This window comes from Cebus imitator, unplaced genomic scaffold (assembly GCF_001604975.1).
Source record: "Cebus imitator isolate Cc_AM_T3 unplaced genomic scaffold, Cebus_imitator-1.0 Scaffold568, whole genome shotgun sequence".
Lineage (NCBI taxonomy): Eukaryota > Metazoa > Chordata > Mammalia > Primates > Cebidae > Cebus > Cebus imitator.
The window spans coordinates 1,301,414-1,319,593 of NW_016107883.1; the positions used below are offsets into that span (position 1 = coordinate 1,301,414).

The 18,180-nt window shown below is 42.9% G+C and overlaps 1 protein-coding gene across 1 annotated transcript in view; it reads left to right on the forward strand.

Annotated features, from left to right (window-relative positions):
• The window catches only part of KALRN (kalirin RhoGEF kinase), a 635,807-nt gene that overhangs the window by 129,703 nt on the left and 487,924 nt on the right, over positions 1-18,180 (forward strand). The window contains exons 2-3 of the mRNA XM_037734035.1: positions 3,760-3,834; positions 10,893-11,007. Of these exons, the coding sequence (XP_037589963.1) occupies positions 3,760-3,834; positions 10,893-11,007 (190 nt within the window). The remainder of the gene's footprint in view (positions 1-3,759; positions 3,835-10,892; positions 11,008-18,180) is intronic.

Below are 18,180 nucleotides of genomic sequence, written 5' to 3' on the forward strand. Positions count from 1 at the left end.
TTTTTTTTTTTGTCTTTTCAGGCCTTCTTTAGAGGTAGCAAGACTGTTTCAATAGGCATTTTTTTTTCCCCAAGTTGGAAATAGGTCTATGATTGGTCTAGAGCAGGGTGTCCAGTCTTTTGGCTTTCCTGGGCCACATTAGAAGAAAAAGAATTGTCTTGGACCACACAGAAAATACACTAACACTAATGACAGCTGACGAGCTAAAAAAAAAATTGCAAAAAAAATCTCATAATGTTTTAAGAAAGTTTATGAATTTGTGTTGGGCTGCATTCAAAGCTGTCCTGGGCTGTATGAGGCCTGCGGGCCACAGGTTGCACAAGCTAGGTCTACAGTTTATTTTGTAATAGTTCTATCAAATATACCTTATATCAGAAATAGCAATGGCAAGGTAAGCTTGCCTTCTTCAAGAGGTTAAGCCTCATGGAAGTTCTTCCATCACTATTGTCCCATTTTAGAATTTTGGGCTACCTGCAAAATGGGGTGATCTGCCCCTGAGCATCTATAAACTGATTCTGAGCAGGGTAGGGGAATGCGCCAGGAAGCCAGTGAATTGTTTTATCTTCCCAAGGTGCAATGAATCTTGTTAGGGAATTTATTCCCAGTACTTCTTTTTAAAGCATGTTGATCTGATAACCTGAGGCTCTTAAAGGCCAAAAAATATGAAGAAAGGTTTAGAAAGTCTCAGAGTATTAGAGCTGAGTAGTATGCTGGAGGGCATCTACTCAGATCACCAGTGCTTCGTGTGACAGATGAAGTCACTAACCTTGTATAAGTTGTTTTAGGAAGGGTCAACATTTTATTCATTTATTTATTCTTTCATCAAATATTTATTTACCATGAGTCAAATAAGACATGTACCTGATAGTGAAAACATGTTGCTATTTCATTTGTCCTGTTTGAGTTGGCATTCAATGAACTTCTCCTTTATTACATATTCCAACAGCTGGTTTCACAAGGGCCCTGGGGGAATTGATATGATACGTAGGATCTTTAGCCAGTGCAAATAGGTTTTATATGCAAGGTCACCAATTTCTGAGCTGCTGGGCTAATTAGTTCTACTTGGCTTTGCATAATACATACATCATTGGAAAGTTATTTGTAATTTAATTTTTGAGACATGAAAAACTAATTCAAATCACTGAGGGGACTTTTATTTGAATAGACTGTGGAGCAAACCCTTTTATAATGTGAAAATGTTTGTTGTTATTAGAAAGACTTGTCCCCTAGTTATGGATTTTGTAAATCTGGACACTTTAGGTTTTCTTATGGTGGACACACAACCAGGCCCAGCAGTGGCCTCTACAGGGTTGGAGAGGACCCTGGCTTGGGAAGTGAAAGCTCTAGGAATCTTAGAACAGCCCAACCCAATGTATTGACGTTTACTGGAGCCCATGACTGCAAGCTGCATGGACAAGCTGCATACCTTTTCTCAGCTCCTGGGCCCTGGTGAGGAGAAGGAAGAGATGGGGCACAATGAGTGGGTGTGACGGATGAGACTGGGAGCTTCCTCTTCCTTTCCAAGGGTGGGAATGGGGAGGAGATAGAATGGGGAACCTTTTGCTTCCATTACAGCAAATTTTAAACTCTTCCTTAAGGTCTTAGGGCTATTTAGAATTAGGACTCCCTTGTATACTGAAACATAGTAGGGAACAAGAGGAAGAGCAGTAGAAAAAAATAGGACAAGAGTTTAGTAGAGAAGAGGGTTATGTGGACTCTTTTTATATAGTAAATCTCATTAGTTTGGGCCTTGCTATTTTTGAACTCGTAAATAATCTGAAAGAAGACGGGACTGAAATTTAACTTTCATATAACATTTTTTTTCTATAGAAATTAGTAGAGTGCATGGTAATATAGAGGAAAATGTTTTAAAAATCAATGTATAGAAAGATATATTTCACAAAGGAAAATAATGTATTTTGATATAGAAGTATCATTTTTCACAAGATCTTTGTCTAAGAGATAAAGCCTAATAGATTGCCAAGGAAGCTGAAATGTCTCCTTGTTGCATAAGGATGAAAAAATACTTTATGTATCCATTTGTAAATTCTGTAATAATTTATATTGATCCTAATTAGTCTCTATTAGTGAAACTTAATTGTTTTTCTGTGGAGAAGATAAAATTAGGGTATAAATATCTGTAGAAACTAAGGATAGAAAGTTCAGAATAATGCTTTTAGGCTTTGAAGATAGAGTATTTTTTTTTTATGGTGTGATTTTTTTCTGTTGCTCAAGGTCTTCTCAAAGTGAGCCTTGTAGCTGGTTCTCTGTGAGCTAGTAAAGATAAGCAACTGATGCATAAAAAGACCTGTAGTCTTCATTTGGTGAAAAATGAAAGAGAAGAAATGGGCAAAATGGTCAGAGACACTTAGGAAATTTGTTTTAGGTTTAGGGTATGACTTCTGATCATGGAAACTGGCATTCTGGGAACACATGTCTCTTCCTCCTTGGTTGAGTTTGCAATTGGCTCATGTCACTTCCCTAGGCCAGTGATCTTATGCCTGGCCTGGAATTTTGCTGCCAAAATTTCCAGATGGGCTTCTTGAAACAGCCAATCTTTAGAGATTGAAGGACTGAATGGGATTGTCCTGCCCAGCATGTTGCTTTCCTCTGTAAATTGTCAGATTTGGACCCCAAGGGTATAAGCCAAGTGGAGAAAGGAACCAGTGCAGGTATCCGTGGTCTCTGGTTCTGTCCCCCTGAGCTGACATACAACTGCTCGCCTTCTGGGGTCTATCTGTGTCATGTCCCTGGTGGTGATACTTAACAGAGACCCCAATTAAGTTTGAAGGGCTGCGAGTGTGGGTGGCTTTCCCTGAGAGTCCTTGTGGGGTTCTTAGGTTAAATGATAGGGGTACAGTGGGCTAGCCTAGGGTTCTTTTATGTGGAAGCTGGGTTCTGACTTCCCACACATCTCACACTGGGCTGGATTGTCCTTTCCCTCTTGAGACTACTCTTCCTCCAGGGACATCTTTAGTTTCCATTCTTTGTGAGCCCCAAGCTTCTGCCCCTAGCCCCCTAACAGGAACTCAGCTAGAACATAGAAAGGACTTTCCAACTGAGAAGCAAGATTTAGAAAGGGAACGAGTTAAACAAGGTAGTGCATTTCCTTCCCAGGAGATTTGTGTCTCCCCATCTCATGTCTGTTGTGGACTGATGTTGATGACATTGAGGGGAGGAGGAAGAAGTGGTGAGAGGAGTATTGTTATCAACTATGCTTCCATTTGTAAGAGTCTTGTGATTTACTTTCCCTGTTTGTAAAATGAAGACTAATAGTTGCTGTGCCACTTGGAGGAAAGACAAGGATTATTTAGAACTTTGTAGTCCATCTTGATATCAATTCACTAATTCAACAGATATTTACTGAGTGCTGAGTGTGTTCCAGACACTGTGCTAGGCACTAGAGGTACAAACATGATTTTTAAAAAGGCCCCCTTCTTCAAGTTGTTCAATAGCAACAGGGTTGTTGTTTTTGCCCCCCAGGGCATGGAAGTTTGTCTGTGCAGGGAGGGTGACTTAGACTGTCCTCTCCTCGAGAAGGACCAGGGAATTGCTGCCCTGATTACCCCCATGGCTGGGATCATGTGGAAGTATCCCTTTTGTTGTGGACCCTCTCCTGGTCCATCAGGCTGGGCTGTAGGACCTGGACAAGGCAGGACCTGTTGACTGATGATGGGCTTGGGAGGCTGAGTATGGGACCCTGCGATTCAGCCAGCTGGCTCCTCTCACCCTGATTCCTTCTGGTTTGTTGTCCCACAGGGTCTTTTCGGAATGATGGTTTGAAAGCTTCTGATGTCCTTCCTATCCTAAAGGAAAAAGTGGCCTTCGTGTCTGGTGAGTATTTGTGGGACTTTCCTTTGTAAAGGATCTAGAGAAGTTGTGTGTGTGCACATTTGTTTAGGCTCACTTCTTTGTTAGTAAGGGAGAAGTAAGGGTGGAAGCTATGCTTGGGGCAGCTGCTTCCTTTCTGCTGAGGCAGAGAGAGAGAGAAAAGAGGGCTCTGGCCCCAGCTGGGTGTTCTAAAGGACAATCAGAACCACAGGGACATTCCCCAAACCCCACCCCGTTTCAGCCCCCTGGCCCTGCAGGAGCTGATGAGGCCCCTGTGAGAATTGCTCCAACTGGAGAATCTGTGCACTTGGCACATTCCTGAGGTTTTGAGCTCATTTCTGCATGGATCAAGGACAGATTTTTTTAGAGTTTTTGTCTCCTCCTTATCTCTCTGTCCTGGCAAAGGGAATTCAAGTGAGGGTTCCTGTTTAGATGTTTGGTTTTTGTTTTTTCTGAATAATGACTTCCAAATATTTATATCTGACTTCTCTCTCCCATACATCTTGTGCACCTGAACCTCTTAATGTCTCATTAGGGGGTCAGCAATCCGTAGCTCATGGGCAATCCACCAGATTTTGTAAGCAAAATTTTACTGGTATATAGCGATGTTTATTTGTTTATAGCGTGTATTAGTTTCCCGTTGGTACTGCAGCAAATTTCCATAAGCTTGGTGGCTTACAACAACAGAAACTTATTATTGCACAGTTCTAGAAGCCAGAAGTCAGTTTCAGGGGCTTAAATCTCGGGGTCAGCAGGGCTGTGCTTCCAGAAGTTCTAAGAGAAAATTGGTTCCGTTCTTCTCCCGGCTTCCATGACTGCAGACATTCCTTGGCTTGTGGCTACATCACTCCTATCTTTACCCTCAGGATCAAATTGCCTTCTCCTCTTGCATCTGTGTCAAATCTTTCTTTGCCTCCCTCTTTTAAGAATACCTGTGACTACATTTAGGGCCTACCTAGATAATCTAGAATGATTGCCCTATCTCAGGACCGTTAACTTAATGATATTTGCGAAGTCTTTGCCATGATATGTTTGTGGGCTATTATTTAACCTACTACAGGTAGTTTTGATGGCCGCCTTCTCACTACAGCAACAGAATTTAGTAGCTATTACAGAGACCATTTGGCCCATGAGCCTGAAATATTTACTATCTGACCCTTAAAGGAAAAAGCCTGGTGACCCCTGATATAATTGAAGCCAAAGACTGGCCATAGCCCCTAAGGCAGCCATTCTCAAACAATAAGATATGCCAGAATCACTCTGGGTACCTGTTCCAGGGCTCCATGCTAAGTCTTCTGGATCAGAATTTCGGATAAGGTCTGAGGCAGGGGCTGGGGTAGACAGTGTTAGTAGCCAAAGATTGTATTTTGAGAAACATTCCACATGCTTATACCTCATGGACCAAACCTTAATTTTTGGGTGATTTTGATTATCTACAAGGAGTAGCAGTGGAGTCACAGAGCAAGAGCTAGTCCAGTCCTGTAGAGCAGAAGTTCATCCACAGGCACTGTTGGTCTGGCTGTTGGGTGACAGCCAAAATAGAGAGAAGACGAGGCGGGGAGGGATAAAGGAAAGGGGAAGCTAAGGAGCAACTGTCTCACTCCTCATCAGAGAAAAAGCAAGAACCCGATGATTCAGAGTGTAGATGTGGGCAGTGAGGGCAGGCATGCAATGGGAATGCGCAGAAGACTTTGTATGGACTAATTGTATTCTATATTATGATAATTTTATTAGCAGTAGTAGCAATAGGAATTTATTATTGTCATTGCTGTTAGATGAGAGTGACCTGGCAGCTGCCTCTTCCCATTAGGGGATAGTATATCTTACAAGGTAATGAGCCCCTGTCACTTAAGATGTTGCAACACAGGCGGAAAAACTCCTTGGCAGCATTATGCAGCAGTGATATGGGTACGGGGAGAGTAAGTAAGACAACCTCCAAAACCTTTGTAAACTTGGATTCTGATTGCTTGCTAAGCATAGGGGAAGACCTTGTGCAGAAGTCCTAGGGGCCACTGAGCAATGCCAGGCCTCTGATTTCTGCTGATCCCCATAGCCTGGGCTCCCAAGGATGTGGCCCACAGCCTTCTGGGAGCCCAATCTTATTTTTTCTTCTTTCTTTTTATGGCCTTTAGTTAACGTGATGTTCTTCCTGTCCCCTCGATATCCTGCCAATCCTCCTGTTTCCCTCATGCCTGACACTTCTTTCCCTCTGCAGTGCCTTCTCTACATCGTCTGCCAGGTTGAGCCTCTCTTCTCTTTCCAGAGTCAGTTCCTACATTGCCTCCTCCAGGAGACCTTCCTGGATCTAATGCATTCCTCTGAGCATTATCCTGTTCCACATCAATTTGGGGCATATGCATGCACAGTGCACTCTGACATGGAGACCCTTGCTTGATGTTCATGGTTTATTTTTTCCCATATAAATTCAGTCAGAACCCTGGGGCAAAGCCCCAGAAAAAACCTTCTCAAGTGGTAGGGGCTTGTCCTAATGGAACTCATAGAAGCAACATGGCCAGGAAGGCAGTCAGGAATGAGGCAGGTAGAAAATTCCTTGAGCAGGACGAGGGGGGCTGGGGCATATAGCTCTCCCCCATTTGCCAGCGTAAGCCGGCCAGCCTGGGGTAAGCCTTATTCAACTGCATCTGCACTTGTGGTGCCAGGAACTTCTGGGATTAGGGAACATTGCCCTTCCATGTTTGAGAAGGACACTGAATATACTGGGAAGATAATGACTGGTTGCATCTAAAAAAAAAACACAAAAAACAAAGAACAACAACAACAAACCCAAACCAACCAACTCTTACATCCTGAGCTTTTAAAAGATAAAAGATAAAACAGAAAAATAAAACAAAATAAAGAAACCTAGAATTAAATAATGCAGTTTAACAGCTGGATTTCTTTCTGAGAAGAAGAAAGCACTGCAAGGAAGGTGGTGAGTGGAGAAACAGGCTGTTTGTTAATTGTGCCTGCCCTCCTCTGCTAGCACCCAGGTTTGGCTAGGCGAAAGGAGAGCCATGCTGCCATGGGAACGGGCATCGGTAATAATCCAGGGCAGCCCAGAAGCTTCTGCATGTGGGCGTGTGCACGTCTGTGCGGCAGGATCTGGGGCTGTCTCTCAGTGAGCCTCCATTGTTCTAGCACTGCCCCATTCTGCCCTGTCATTCATAGCTCATGAGCTCCCCTTGGCCTCTCTGGCGTCCTTTGTACTAAGTCATAGCACCCATTGTCCCTTTTATCCAGCTTTCCCATGTAGGATCCATTTCACCCTGTTATCTTTGTGTGCATACACACCTCCTCATGATTCCTCTCTGCCTCCTTATCCCTCACCAATGTGTTTTCCTCATTGGTTTCCACTGTTCCCAGGGAAACTCTGTTGCTGTGGCACAATCTTTTGTACCCTGGACCTGCATCTCTCGAAGTGTTTTCCAAGAACAGTTCCACAGTATGATCCTCTACAAAGAAAAAGGGATTCTACTCTCAAAGAAGTTTGGGAAATTCTGGATATTGTAGCTCTCTTTCTTGGAGAATTACAATGTCCATTTAAGTACATTAACATTTTAAGCTCTGGGAAGTCTTACAGTAAAGAACTTTATTATCTTTTTTTAATCTGGCATTTTCCAAACTATAGAATAACCTCATTCCCTAAAAATGTATGTGTCTGTGATGTGTATCCATTAACATCTTGCAGATCTATTGTTATACTGACTTCATCAGGGGTCCTTATTCTTCATCTCTGCTTATTGTCCTCTGTAATTTCGACCTTTGTGTCAATTATTGATCAAATCCTACAGCTTCATTGCTGCTCAGCCTCCTTGGTACCAAAGGTCTTCACCTCCCTACGATGCTTATGCACATCCGAGATCTTGACCCTTGATATGTCTGTCTGTGGTTTTAGTCCTTTACTTTGACCTTTTCTGATATCCTCTTATAATTTGGGGGAGGATGGATGTGAGAGGAACAAAATCAACACCTTTCCCTTTTCCCTGGGATCTCTTCACCCAACAGGACCTCTCCCAACCTCTCTGGGCATACCCTATTTATATGGTGCATTAGTTCTGTTCTGCCTTCACTCAGCTTGGAGCCTGGCACAGGTACTGTGGCCAAAGCTTTCAACAGAGCTTTCTCTGTGCCCTAGTACCCTGTCAGCAACCCTGAAGCTCATGTCCTACCCCGTCCTACTGTCATTCTTGAGAGAAGTTCTCCAGTCATGACTTCATTTCTCTCTCCTCAGTACCCCGAGCCTACCCTGACCCTGGACTAGCTCTTGCCTACTGTTCCACCTAAAGAACCATGTCCCTCATGCAGGCTGAACCCCTCCCTCTCCATCACCTGTCTCCATTTCCTCCTTCCTCTTGGAGTTCTGCAGCCTGTCTCAGAGAGGGTGCAGTCCCATCCACCGTGGGCTAGATCCTCCTCTTGTGCCTGCCCTAAGGCCTTGCTCTATTGTTGTCCCTACCCTTCCTAGCATAAAGATTTTCTTTCTCTAGGCTCATTCCCCTCCTTTGTTCTACAATCTGCCAATGTCTTTTCCTTTCTCAACATCACATGGCTTCATTGTGCTGCCTCCTGTTGACTCCTTATACATTTCTGGATGTGGGGAATTAGAACTCCCCAGGCTTTCTCTTCTCACCTTTCCTTCCCTCCCATGTGAACCTTCCAAACTTCCTATTTACTATTTATTATATAATTTTAAAGCACATTCATTAATGGACACTATGCTTAGGAAGTGGAACCAAGTTTCTCAGGAGTATTAGAAAGAAAAAAAAAAAGCAGAATCTTGGTTCTGTTTTCTAAGCATAGTGTTGATTAATGAATGCATTTTAAAATCATATAATAAATAGGCCAGACACGGTGGCTCAAACCTATAATCCCAGCACTTTGGGAGGCTGAGGCAGGCAGATCACGAGGTCAGGAGTTCGAGATCAGCCTGACCAACATGATGAAACCCCATCTCTACTAAAAGTACAAAAATAGCCAGGCATGGTGACACGTGCCTGTAATCCCAGCTACTCGGGAGGCTTAGGCAAAAGAATCGCTTGAACCTGGAAGGCAAAGGTTGCAGTGAGCCGAGATTGTGCCATTGTACCCCAGCCTGGGTGACAGAGCAAGAATCCATCACACACACACACACACACACACACACACACACACACACACACACAAAGTCATGTAATAAATAGTGAATAGGAAGTTTGGAAAGTAGAGGAAAGAAAAAGCAACTATCTTCCAGCCATCTAGAAACCTCCCCAGCTACATCCTGCAACTCATGTCTTCAAAGTCAGTCCTGGCTCCAGCTTGGAAGGGACAGTATCAGCCAGCCATCCAAGCCACCCTTTGCCAATCAGAGCTATGGTTCCTTGTGGTTCCAAGGCTCTACTTGTCTACTTGTAAAATGTCCAAGGAAGGTCAGGAAAAAACCAACAGCTATTGTAAAACAAGCAAACAAACCAACTGCCGGAGTGAAAATGCTTGGGGTGAAGTCAAGAGGGGAAGATTGAGAGTGTGGGAGGACCTCCTAGCTTTTGGGAGATCTTCCATTTAATCTTCTTGCTTCCTTTTCCTCATATGAAAGGCAATGGAGAGATGGGGATCATTTCCAAGGCAGATGAGACAAGGGTGGTCATCGCTTCAAAGAACCAGAGCTAATGGTGTGAAAGGTCCAACTCTGAGTTAATCTGTATGAATCTGCCCCGTGTGGGGCGCTGGGCAGTGGTGGTGGTACTGAAACACTTCTTCATCAGGGCTGAATCTCACAGTGGCCTTCTATAATCTTCTGTAATCCTTTTCTCCCTGCAGCTTCCTTACTTCCTCCTCAAGGGTTTTCTGGATTGATTTTTTTGTTAAGCCTCCCCTCTATCTCTGTGGCTTGTGGATCCCGTAATCAGAGGGAAACCTTATTCATGAATCCACACTTGGGCAGGATCCCTGGGAGACTCTGCTGTCTGTGTAAGAGATCCTTGTTTTCCAGCACTGGTGAAGGCCGCACCTCTCCACTCTTTTTCATTAGATCCCCTTGTGGTCCTACTCTGGGATATGTCAGGTGGCTACCTGAGATGCGGTGTGAGGAGTCTGTAATCATGACATAGTGGTTTTCTGTGTTTAGTGGCCTGTAAGGTCATAGTTAACTTTAACTTTTTTCCTAACACCCCTGAGAAACTTGGTTTCCCTTCCCAGCCATAGTGTCCATTAGTGACTAAATTTTAAAATCATACAATAAATAGTGAATAGGGTATTTGGAAAGTAGAGGAAAGAAAAAGCAACTGTCTAAAATCCTGGCCTTCTAATAGCAACAGCAATTTTCATTTTGGTATACTCCTTCCAGTTATTTTAAATGTGATATTTAGAAAACACTTGTAATCCTAGTATGTACATATGCATTTGCAGTGATTAAGACCTTGAACATCCTGATTTCTGGTAAGATTCATGTGCTCCTCCAGCAGGAGTGACAGGTGGCACCTCAGGCAGACAGGCAGGGGTGACTTTTTGGCTGTGTAGAAAATACTTAATGTTTTTTCTATGAATCTAAAAACCTCCCAGTAATGCTGTCCTGGGATTGATGCTTTGAGGTCTTCTCACCATAGTAGTCAGTTCATCACAAGCCCTTTCACCTCTTTCTAGACTAATTTACTTCTAATTTACTTCTCTTTATAGACAGACCTCTGTAAATTTCCAAAGAACATAGCACTTTTAACCTGCTTGTTTTCTCAATAAGAATAGTTATCACCACTTTCATCATCATCTCATATTTGTAGAGAGCTTTACTTTTCCAAGTGCATCCCCGTGTACCAACTCATCATTTCTTGTAGCAACTCTGTAATGTACACAGTATTGTTTTCATCTGCCTTTTACAGATGAGGCACCAGGGAAGCCAAAAGACTTGCCCACAATGATATGTGCTACCTACAGCTAGACCCCCACAGCTTGTCCTAAGCAGTGACCAGATTTCCCTGGATACCCTCTTTCTGTCTGTTCGTTCAGCACTCAGACCAATTTCTTTTCTCCCAGTCGCTTTCCTTTGTGGCTGGTTTTCTTAAACACACTTTTCTTCCTCCTCTTTGCAGGGGGTCGTGATAAGCGAGGCGGACCCATCCTGACCTTCCCTGCTCGCAGCAATCATGACAGAATAAGACAGGAAGACCTGCGGAAACTCGTGACATATTTGGCCAGCGTGCCAAGGTAAGGGGAAGGGGAATGGCCTGCAGAGGAGGGGGAGGGGAGCTGGGCTGATACCATTGTTGAAAGGAGCCTCTATCCCTGCCAGGGACCCTGGTGGTTTCTACCCTTGGAGTGGATTCTAACCATTCCTGGAACACTATTGTCTATTGTCTGCCTCATTCCCATCATTCCCATCATTCCCATTGTTACTGCCGGGATTCATGTGAATGGGGTGGGCGCTGGGAGTGGCAACTGTAGATAGAGGGGAGGATCTCAGGCTAAGAGGACCAGCACTGGGCCTGCACTGGGAGACAGTGTGGCCTGAGAAGTAGGGATAGGAAGCTGCTTTTTGCCTTGTAAAATGGGAACTCTGGTTGATTTTACTCTGGTTTGGCAATAGACTGTTTTCAAAACCTCTAGCTTGTGGATAGATTTGTGGCTTTTGGGGTTTGGGGTAAATACCTCCGCTTGTATCACTCAGCTAGAGGAGACACTCAGCTTAATTTAGGTCATGCATTTTTAGTGGGAGTGATGTTGCCCCCAAAGAGAGTGAAAATTGGTTCTTGGGGATAGCAAAAGAATTTTTCTCATGTATTAAGCACAGGTATACACACTGTACCAATGTACAGTAAATGTGTGGTATTAAATTTTTACTAGGTAAGATGATTAGGGAAAAAAGATCTAAAAAGGCTCTTTCAGGGCCTAGGATGATAATTTTTAAAAGTGTGAGAAACACTGGTCTAGGTAGTACTGGCCACAGGTGGGTATGGGAGACATGCCACAGACAAAGTTTATGTATTTTGAGAAGGGAGAGAAGAGATCTTCACTTGATCAGAGAAACACAGGATCTGAGAGTTGGGAGAGCCCTCAGGAGCAAGCTAGGCAGATATGTGTCATGTCCTGCTTAGGGAAAGGGGCTGACAGGGGATGTGTGTGGTTCTCAAGCGTCAGTGGCAGAGCCTGGCCTAGAACTCAACCCTCCTGAGTCCAGCCCTGGTGCTGTCTCACCATCTTTGTTCTTGAGCAGCAACAGCATTACTCTCTGTCTCTTAGTGGGGCCAAAGCCTGTGAAATGTTTGTTGTGGCAAATAAGAAATGGTGCCTTGGATTTTCAAAACCTTCCTCTTATCTCTTTGCATTTTATAGGAGAATTAGTGAATTACAGAAGGGAGCTATATACCCAGCTTTGCCTTCGTTGAAAGACTTGGGATAATTTTTGAATATGCTGATTAAGTTCTTGAAGCAGGTGTCAAGTGAGGCAAGCACTGCATCTCAGATTGCTAAAGAAGAAATGAGTGTGAAGGGAGGGTTGGGGGGTAATGGGCAGGTGGTAAAGGAGATTTTAAGAGCAGCCATCACATGCTTGGAAAGATGTTGAATGGAACAGTGAGCCCTGAAGAACTTTAGGCAGAAGACTGTGAACAAATAGATACTGAATAGTGTCTGTTTTTTTTTTTTTTTCTTTATGATAGCCACTGGGAACAGAAAAAAGCTAAAAAGGTCTTAGGCTCCAGTAAAAGGGATTTGGGTTATATCTGAAGAAGAACTTGTAAACTTTGAGTGCATGTGAGACCATGAATGTAAGGATGAAAGATTTTTTTTTCTTCTGGAGGTCATTATAAAGAAGAAATACTCTTATCTGTCTCAGAGGCAAGGAGATGGACTAAATAACTCATGATTGATATAGGCAATTTAGCAATTTAGCCATCTAGGAGCTAAGCAGTTTTTTAAAGCACTTTTCCTAAGTATGTGACTATCAGGCATAAAACCTGGAATTTTCTGAAGCAATTTACAATAGAATTTTTCATAGGGACCCATGATGAACTTTCAGTTCTTTTGAAAACAGAAGAAATTGGGATCCCAGATGATATAAAGGGTACATTTTTCTTTCTTGCATGTTCATCACATACCTGCAGCTAATTCATGCTCATCTTTTCTTTAGAATAAAGAGGGAGAGTTGGAAGAATACTTTCCTTCATTCTGACTTGTTAAGCAAAGAGTGGGACAAAACAGATTGGAAGCAATTTAAAAAGAAAAGATTTCCACTGGGGCAAAGGGGAACAAAACCCAAGGGGGGCTGAGAGGAAGGTCATGAAAAAGGTGGAATAATACATTATCACTGAAGGAACACAAAAGATGCAGGCTCTCTGCTTCTCAGAAGGTGGTCACATAACTGCAGTCTGTGTTCCTGAGAACAGGAAGGCTCTTCATAGGGCAGGCAAGAACCCTGTTGCCAGTGGGAAGAACTGTTCTGTGAGGCCTGCTGCCCTGCCTCCCGTGGGACCCGCATTCACGAAGAGTGTAAGCATCTGACAGGCCACAGAGTCCACCTAGTCATGCCCATTAGTCACTTTCTAATTCTGTTGGCCACATGTCACACATAATGGCTGTTGGATAGAACAGGATTGTTCTAAAGACGGTGAAGTTTTGGGTAGGAAAATCAAATAACTTAGCTAGTCAGATAGTATTTGCCACTTTCTTCTGTGTAGCCATGGCTTTAGAAGAGAAGGGGAACAATGAAAATGAATAGTTAGATTCCGTAGATGATACTGATGAGAAGAAATTGTTTATCTGGGTCATGATCCAGGATGCTAAAAAGACAGGCTCCTATTGGAGGCGGATTGTTACAGGCTGGTGTGATCAAGCCTGTAAGTGACATTTGATGCCTTTTTTTTTTTTAAAGACTGAATCTCGTTCTGTTGCCCAAGCTGGAGTGCGATGGCACAATCTCGGCTCACTGCAACCTCTGCCTCCCAGGTTCAAGTGATTCTCATGTCTTGCCCTCCTGAGTAGCTGGGACTACAGGTGCCCACCACCATACTTGGCTAATTTTTTTGTTTTTAGTAGAGATGGAGTTTCAGCATGTTGGCCAGGCTGGTCTCAAACTCTTGACCTCAAGTGATCCACCCACCTCAGCCTCCCAAAGTGCTGGGGTTACAGGTGTGAGCCACTGCACCCAACCAATATTTGCTGCTAATTTATTCATGTATTTATTCATTATGTAGTCAAACAAGTATTTAGAACTTCTCTATGCCAGGTAGATTGAGGATTTGTGGTGAACAGGAACAGACATTTTGAGAAAGTTAGGGGAAACCTGGGTATCTCCCTACCCAGTGCCAAACAAGTAATAGTAAAAGGCACCCAAAGATGGGAGTGCATTGGTAGCATAGGAGATGAGCCAGCCAGCAGAAGACAAACAAATAAGGACAAGTGAGTGGTGAAAGAGGATCCTGGAATTTAAGGAACCAGCCAACTTAACGGCCATTTGGTGCACCATTTTAGAATAGGTGATTAAGCAGATAGTGTTGATAATTTAAAAATGAATAAGAAGAAGTAGTCTTACTCTCCTCTCTGTAGGCCAGGCCATATCTGGACCACTGCATTCAACTCTGCCACATTCATATGGCCAGCTTCATTTTAAAAGCGACATAGCTCAGTTAGAGTGCTGTCAAGGGAGCAGCACATTAAGGCACCCACAATCTATGTCTCTGCAGTGGAAGGAATGAGGAATGTTTGCTGGCAGGCGTAAAGATGAAGGGAAAAAAGAAGCAATTCCTGACTTCAGGTGTCAGGAGTGCTGCCCCACAAATGAGGAAACAGGGCTGGTGTCTGTTGCATCAATGGATAGACATTAGAATCAGGAGAAAGAACCTGCCCACGTGGGAGCTGTCTAATAACATTGCTGCTGCCTCTGGAGAAAGTGAACTTCCTGTCCCTGGAGACCAGATGACCCTCTGTTAGGGAAGCTGTAGAAAAATTTCCTCTACTGTGTTGGAGGTAGGCTTAGATAACTTCTTAATTCCAAGTTTCTGTGACATTGGAAAAAACAATACATCAGAAAATCCAGGACCTCCAAACAGAGTATTACCACCCCCACCAACATGCACACTCTCTTCTCAGACATCCTAAGTAAGTTAAGGTCTGGGATTTCACTTAAGATTTTGTCTATACCTTAAATCCTAAGAGAACTTCTTAGTCCCCTTAGACTCTAGGTGGGAATTTTGGGGCATTACCTAGGACCAAGGATCCTACTGGGGTGTAGCAGTTTGAATCAGTCCTGTCTTATTCATTCAGGTCCATCTTGGCCTGAGATGAGTCCCTTCATTTTAACTTCTCTGTCTTGCTCCTGATGAGTTTGGGCATCTATCTCCTAGGTCACTCCAGGCTTCCATCATCTTTCTGAGGAGTCATAGATAACAGGGTAGGAAGAAACCTTAAAAGTCTTCTAATTCAACTCTTCAATAACTCCATCCACTCAGTTCAACAAATGTTTACTGAGTGTCTGCTATGAGACAAGTTCTGGATAGGAATCTTGATGAAATCTCATGTTATCTTTACTGTCATCCACCTACACTTATCTAACATTTTTTTGTTCTGGTCTGCTATCTGCTTGCAGTTACTTGTACATGAAAGGAGTGGAAAGAAAATACTCAGATATGATCAGTTGATGAATGTACCTAGAAATTGAGAGGCAGGATAGAAAATCCAGCCTGAGAGTAAACAACTGTCCAGGCCTAGCCCACAGTGTGGATAATCTACCTACTATGATTCTTGGGAGTTGATGAACTGCTTGAAATAGGAATTTCTAAGTACTACATCTAGTAAAGAAATTCTGTGTCACTTTTATTGCATGCATTCCTCTTCATCATCACTATTAGCCTGCTTTGTCACGACCTTCTTTCTGTGACTCCTAAGGGCACTAGTTGATGTATCTGACACTTAATCTGCTCTTAGCAGTGCCACTGAGATACTGAGTGTTCTGCCAAGGAATGCGGGTATCATATTGGAGACGAAAGATGATAAGAAATTAGGATGAGTTATTCTGTAATGTCAGTTAAATCAAGGTGCCTTTACTTGTGGCTTATTATTTGATAACATTTTCTCTTGTTCTACTGATTTCAGCAAAAGATAAGTTGGGCTTATGGCCAGCACTGTCCTTGTGCAGCACCACCAGAAAATAGGCATAAGCAGAAAGAACCAAGAAGACAGTTTAAAGAAGAGGGGTAAAAACTGTAAGGATTTTCTCCCTCTATTTTCTGCATGAGAGAGCCTGAACTATCCAAACTACTGTCATCAAATGTGTTCTGTTGTAAGGGCCTGTTGAGATGTGTTGTTGGCACCCTGCTCTTTGCTCTGGGATCAATAAAAGAAGGATTTGGGGAGGAAGGGGAGAGATCAGCTGATGGAAGGGCCAGAAAATAGGACCAATGAGAACATTTAGGTCACATTGTTATCAGTTACATTTCCCTAAAACTTACACCTTTTAAAGATCATTGTTAATTTCTTTGCCCATTTTAAATTTAAACCCTATGGATAAACAGTTTGTAATTTATGTGTATAAACAAGATACATTTTATACACATTTTCAGCAATACCAGTTAAGTGTACCTATTGTTGGCTGTATATTACCCCAGCCCTGAAGGGCAAATCACATTCTACCATGCTGCTAAGAAACATAAAGCTGCAGTAGTAATTGCAATTGTTAGTAATCACCTTTCTATAGTCATATCAGCTTTTGCAGCAAAGGGTGAAGAGGCATCTTAGTCTAGATGGAAAACTCTGAGCTTCGGATCTCAGCTCTGCCTTTCTGCAGTCAGGAAACATGTGGCTCCTCAACCTGGGTAATTTGGGAAACTTTAACCAAGAGACAATTTATAAGGCTGTGGGCAGGGAATGGGGAAACCAGCAAGGTTTGGATTCCTCAGGCATTGCAGGGCTGGAAACAGCACAGATGGGAAGCATGACCACTTCTAAGAGAGAAGAGAGCTATGTGAGAGGCTGCCTGACAGGAACTGTGGCCTTCAGTGGAAGGTGCCACCAACTCATGGTGACTCTGTGACGGGGAGCAGGGGAATCAGTACCTGGCCCCCACTCTCTCCCCATTCTCTCATCGCCTGTCATTATCATTGACTGAATGCACTGAGAAGCCAGATGACGGGGGAGCCCATTGATGCAGTCCACGTAGGTCAGCTTTGCAGGGCACTGGGCAGTGAAGAGAAGATACAGAATGAATTTGAGGTGCAAATAGAAGATATTTGGCACAGAGGGAGACCTTGGGCATGTTATTCACCATTTCTGAGTTTAATAGTCTAATTTGGGAAAAGAACATCTATCTTATAAGGGTATTGTGAGGAATTATCTAGCAGTATCTCTCTAGCACCCAGATGCTCAGCAATTGTTAGTCTTTCCCCTAAAGGAGGTCAGTAATAGTAATAATGTTAATATCAACTATATATATATGAACATATAGAGATAGCAATATTTGCTACATATGAGGGAATAGATACAGTGTATATAAAGATTATGAAGCACAATAATAAAGTGAGCACTTGAGAGCCTGCCCTCCAATTTGAGAAGCAGAACATCACCTCTATCCTTGATGCTACCTAGGGTTCCTCCCCAGTCTGACTTCCCTAATTTCCTGCAAACTAACACTGTCCTGGGTTTTATGTTTAACCTTCTCTTGCTTTTGGGGAGGTATAGTTCAGCACATATTTTCATAAACAAAATACTAGTTTTCTCGTTTTTGAGCTTTATGAGAATGGTATTGTACATTACGTAGTTTACTGTGACTAGCATTTTTGAACCCTTGTGATATGCAACAACATGGATGGATCTTTAAACATAATTTTGAGTGAAAAAGAAGCTTATGTTTTGACTCTGAGGACTCCAAACCAAATTATTAATAGATTAATACAGTGCCAAAGTATCTCTTGAGAAGTTTCTCTTAGTTAACTGAAATAAGGAAAATTAATAATGATGACTTTTCTCAGTACTTTAGATATCATAATTGATATAAATATCAAAGAACAAGTAAAATTCTTTTCAATTTGTTAATTATTGGTATTAAGTAAGGTCAAGTATATAAAATCTTTACATAGTGCCAGGCACACAATAGATTCCACAAACATTAGCTTGTGTCTCCTTCTCTGGTCTGAGGGAGTCTGGCAAGTGCCTAATTGTGGGTAGCACCCCGAGTTAAGTGCTGAAATAGAGGATTGAACCCAGAGCTCTGGCATCCCAGCATGTGGAACATACAGCATCACTGTTGACTGGGAGTGGGGAAACTTCAAAAGGGATGTGAACAGCATTTAGAAGCCCTAAGAGAATTTTGCTAAAAATGCGGCCGGGCGTGGTGACTCACGCCTGTAATCCAGGCACTTTGGAGGCCCAGGCAGGCAGATCACCTGAGGT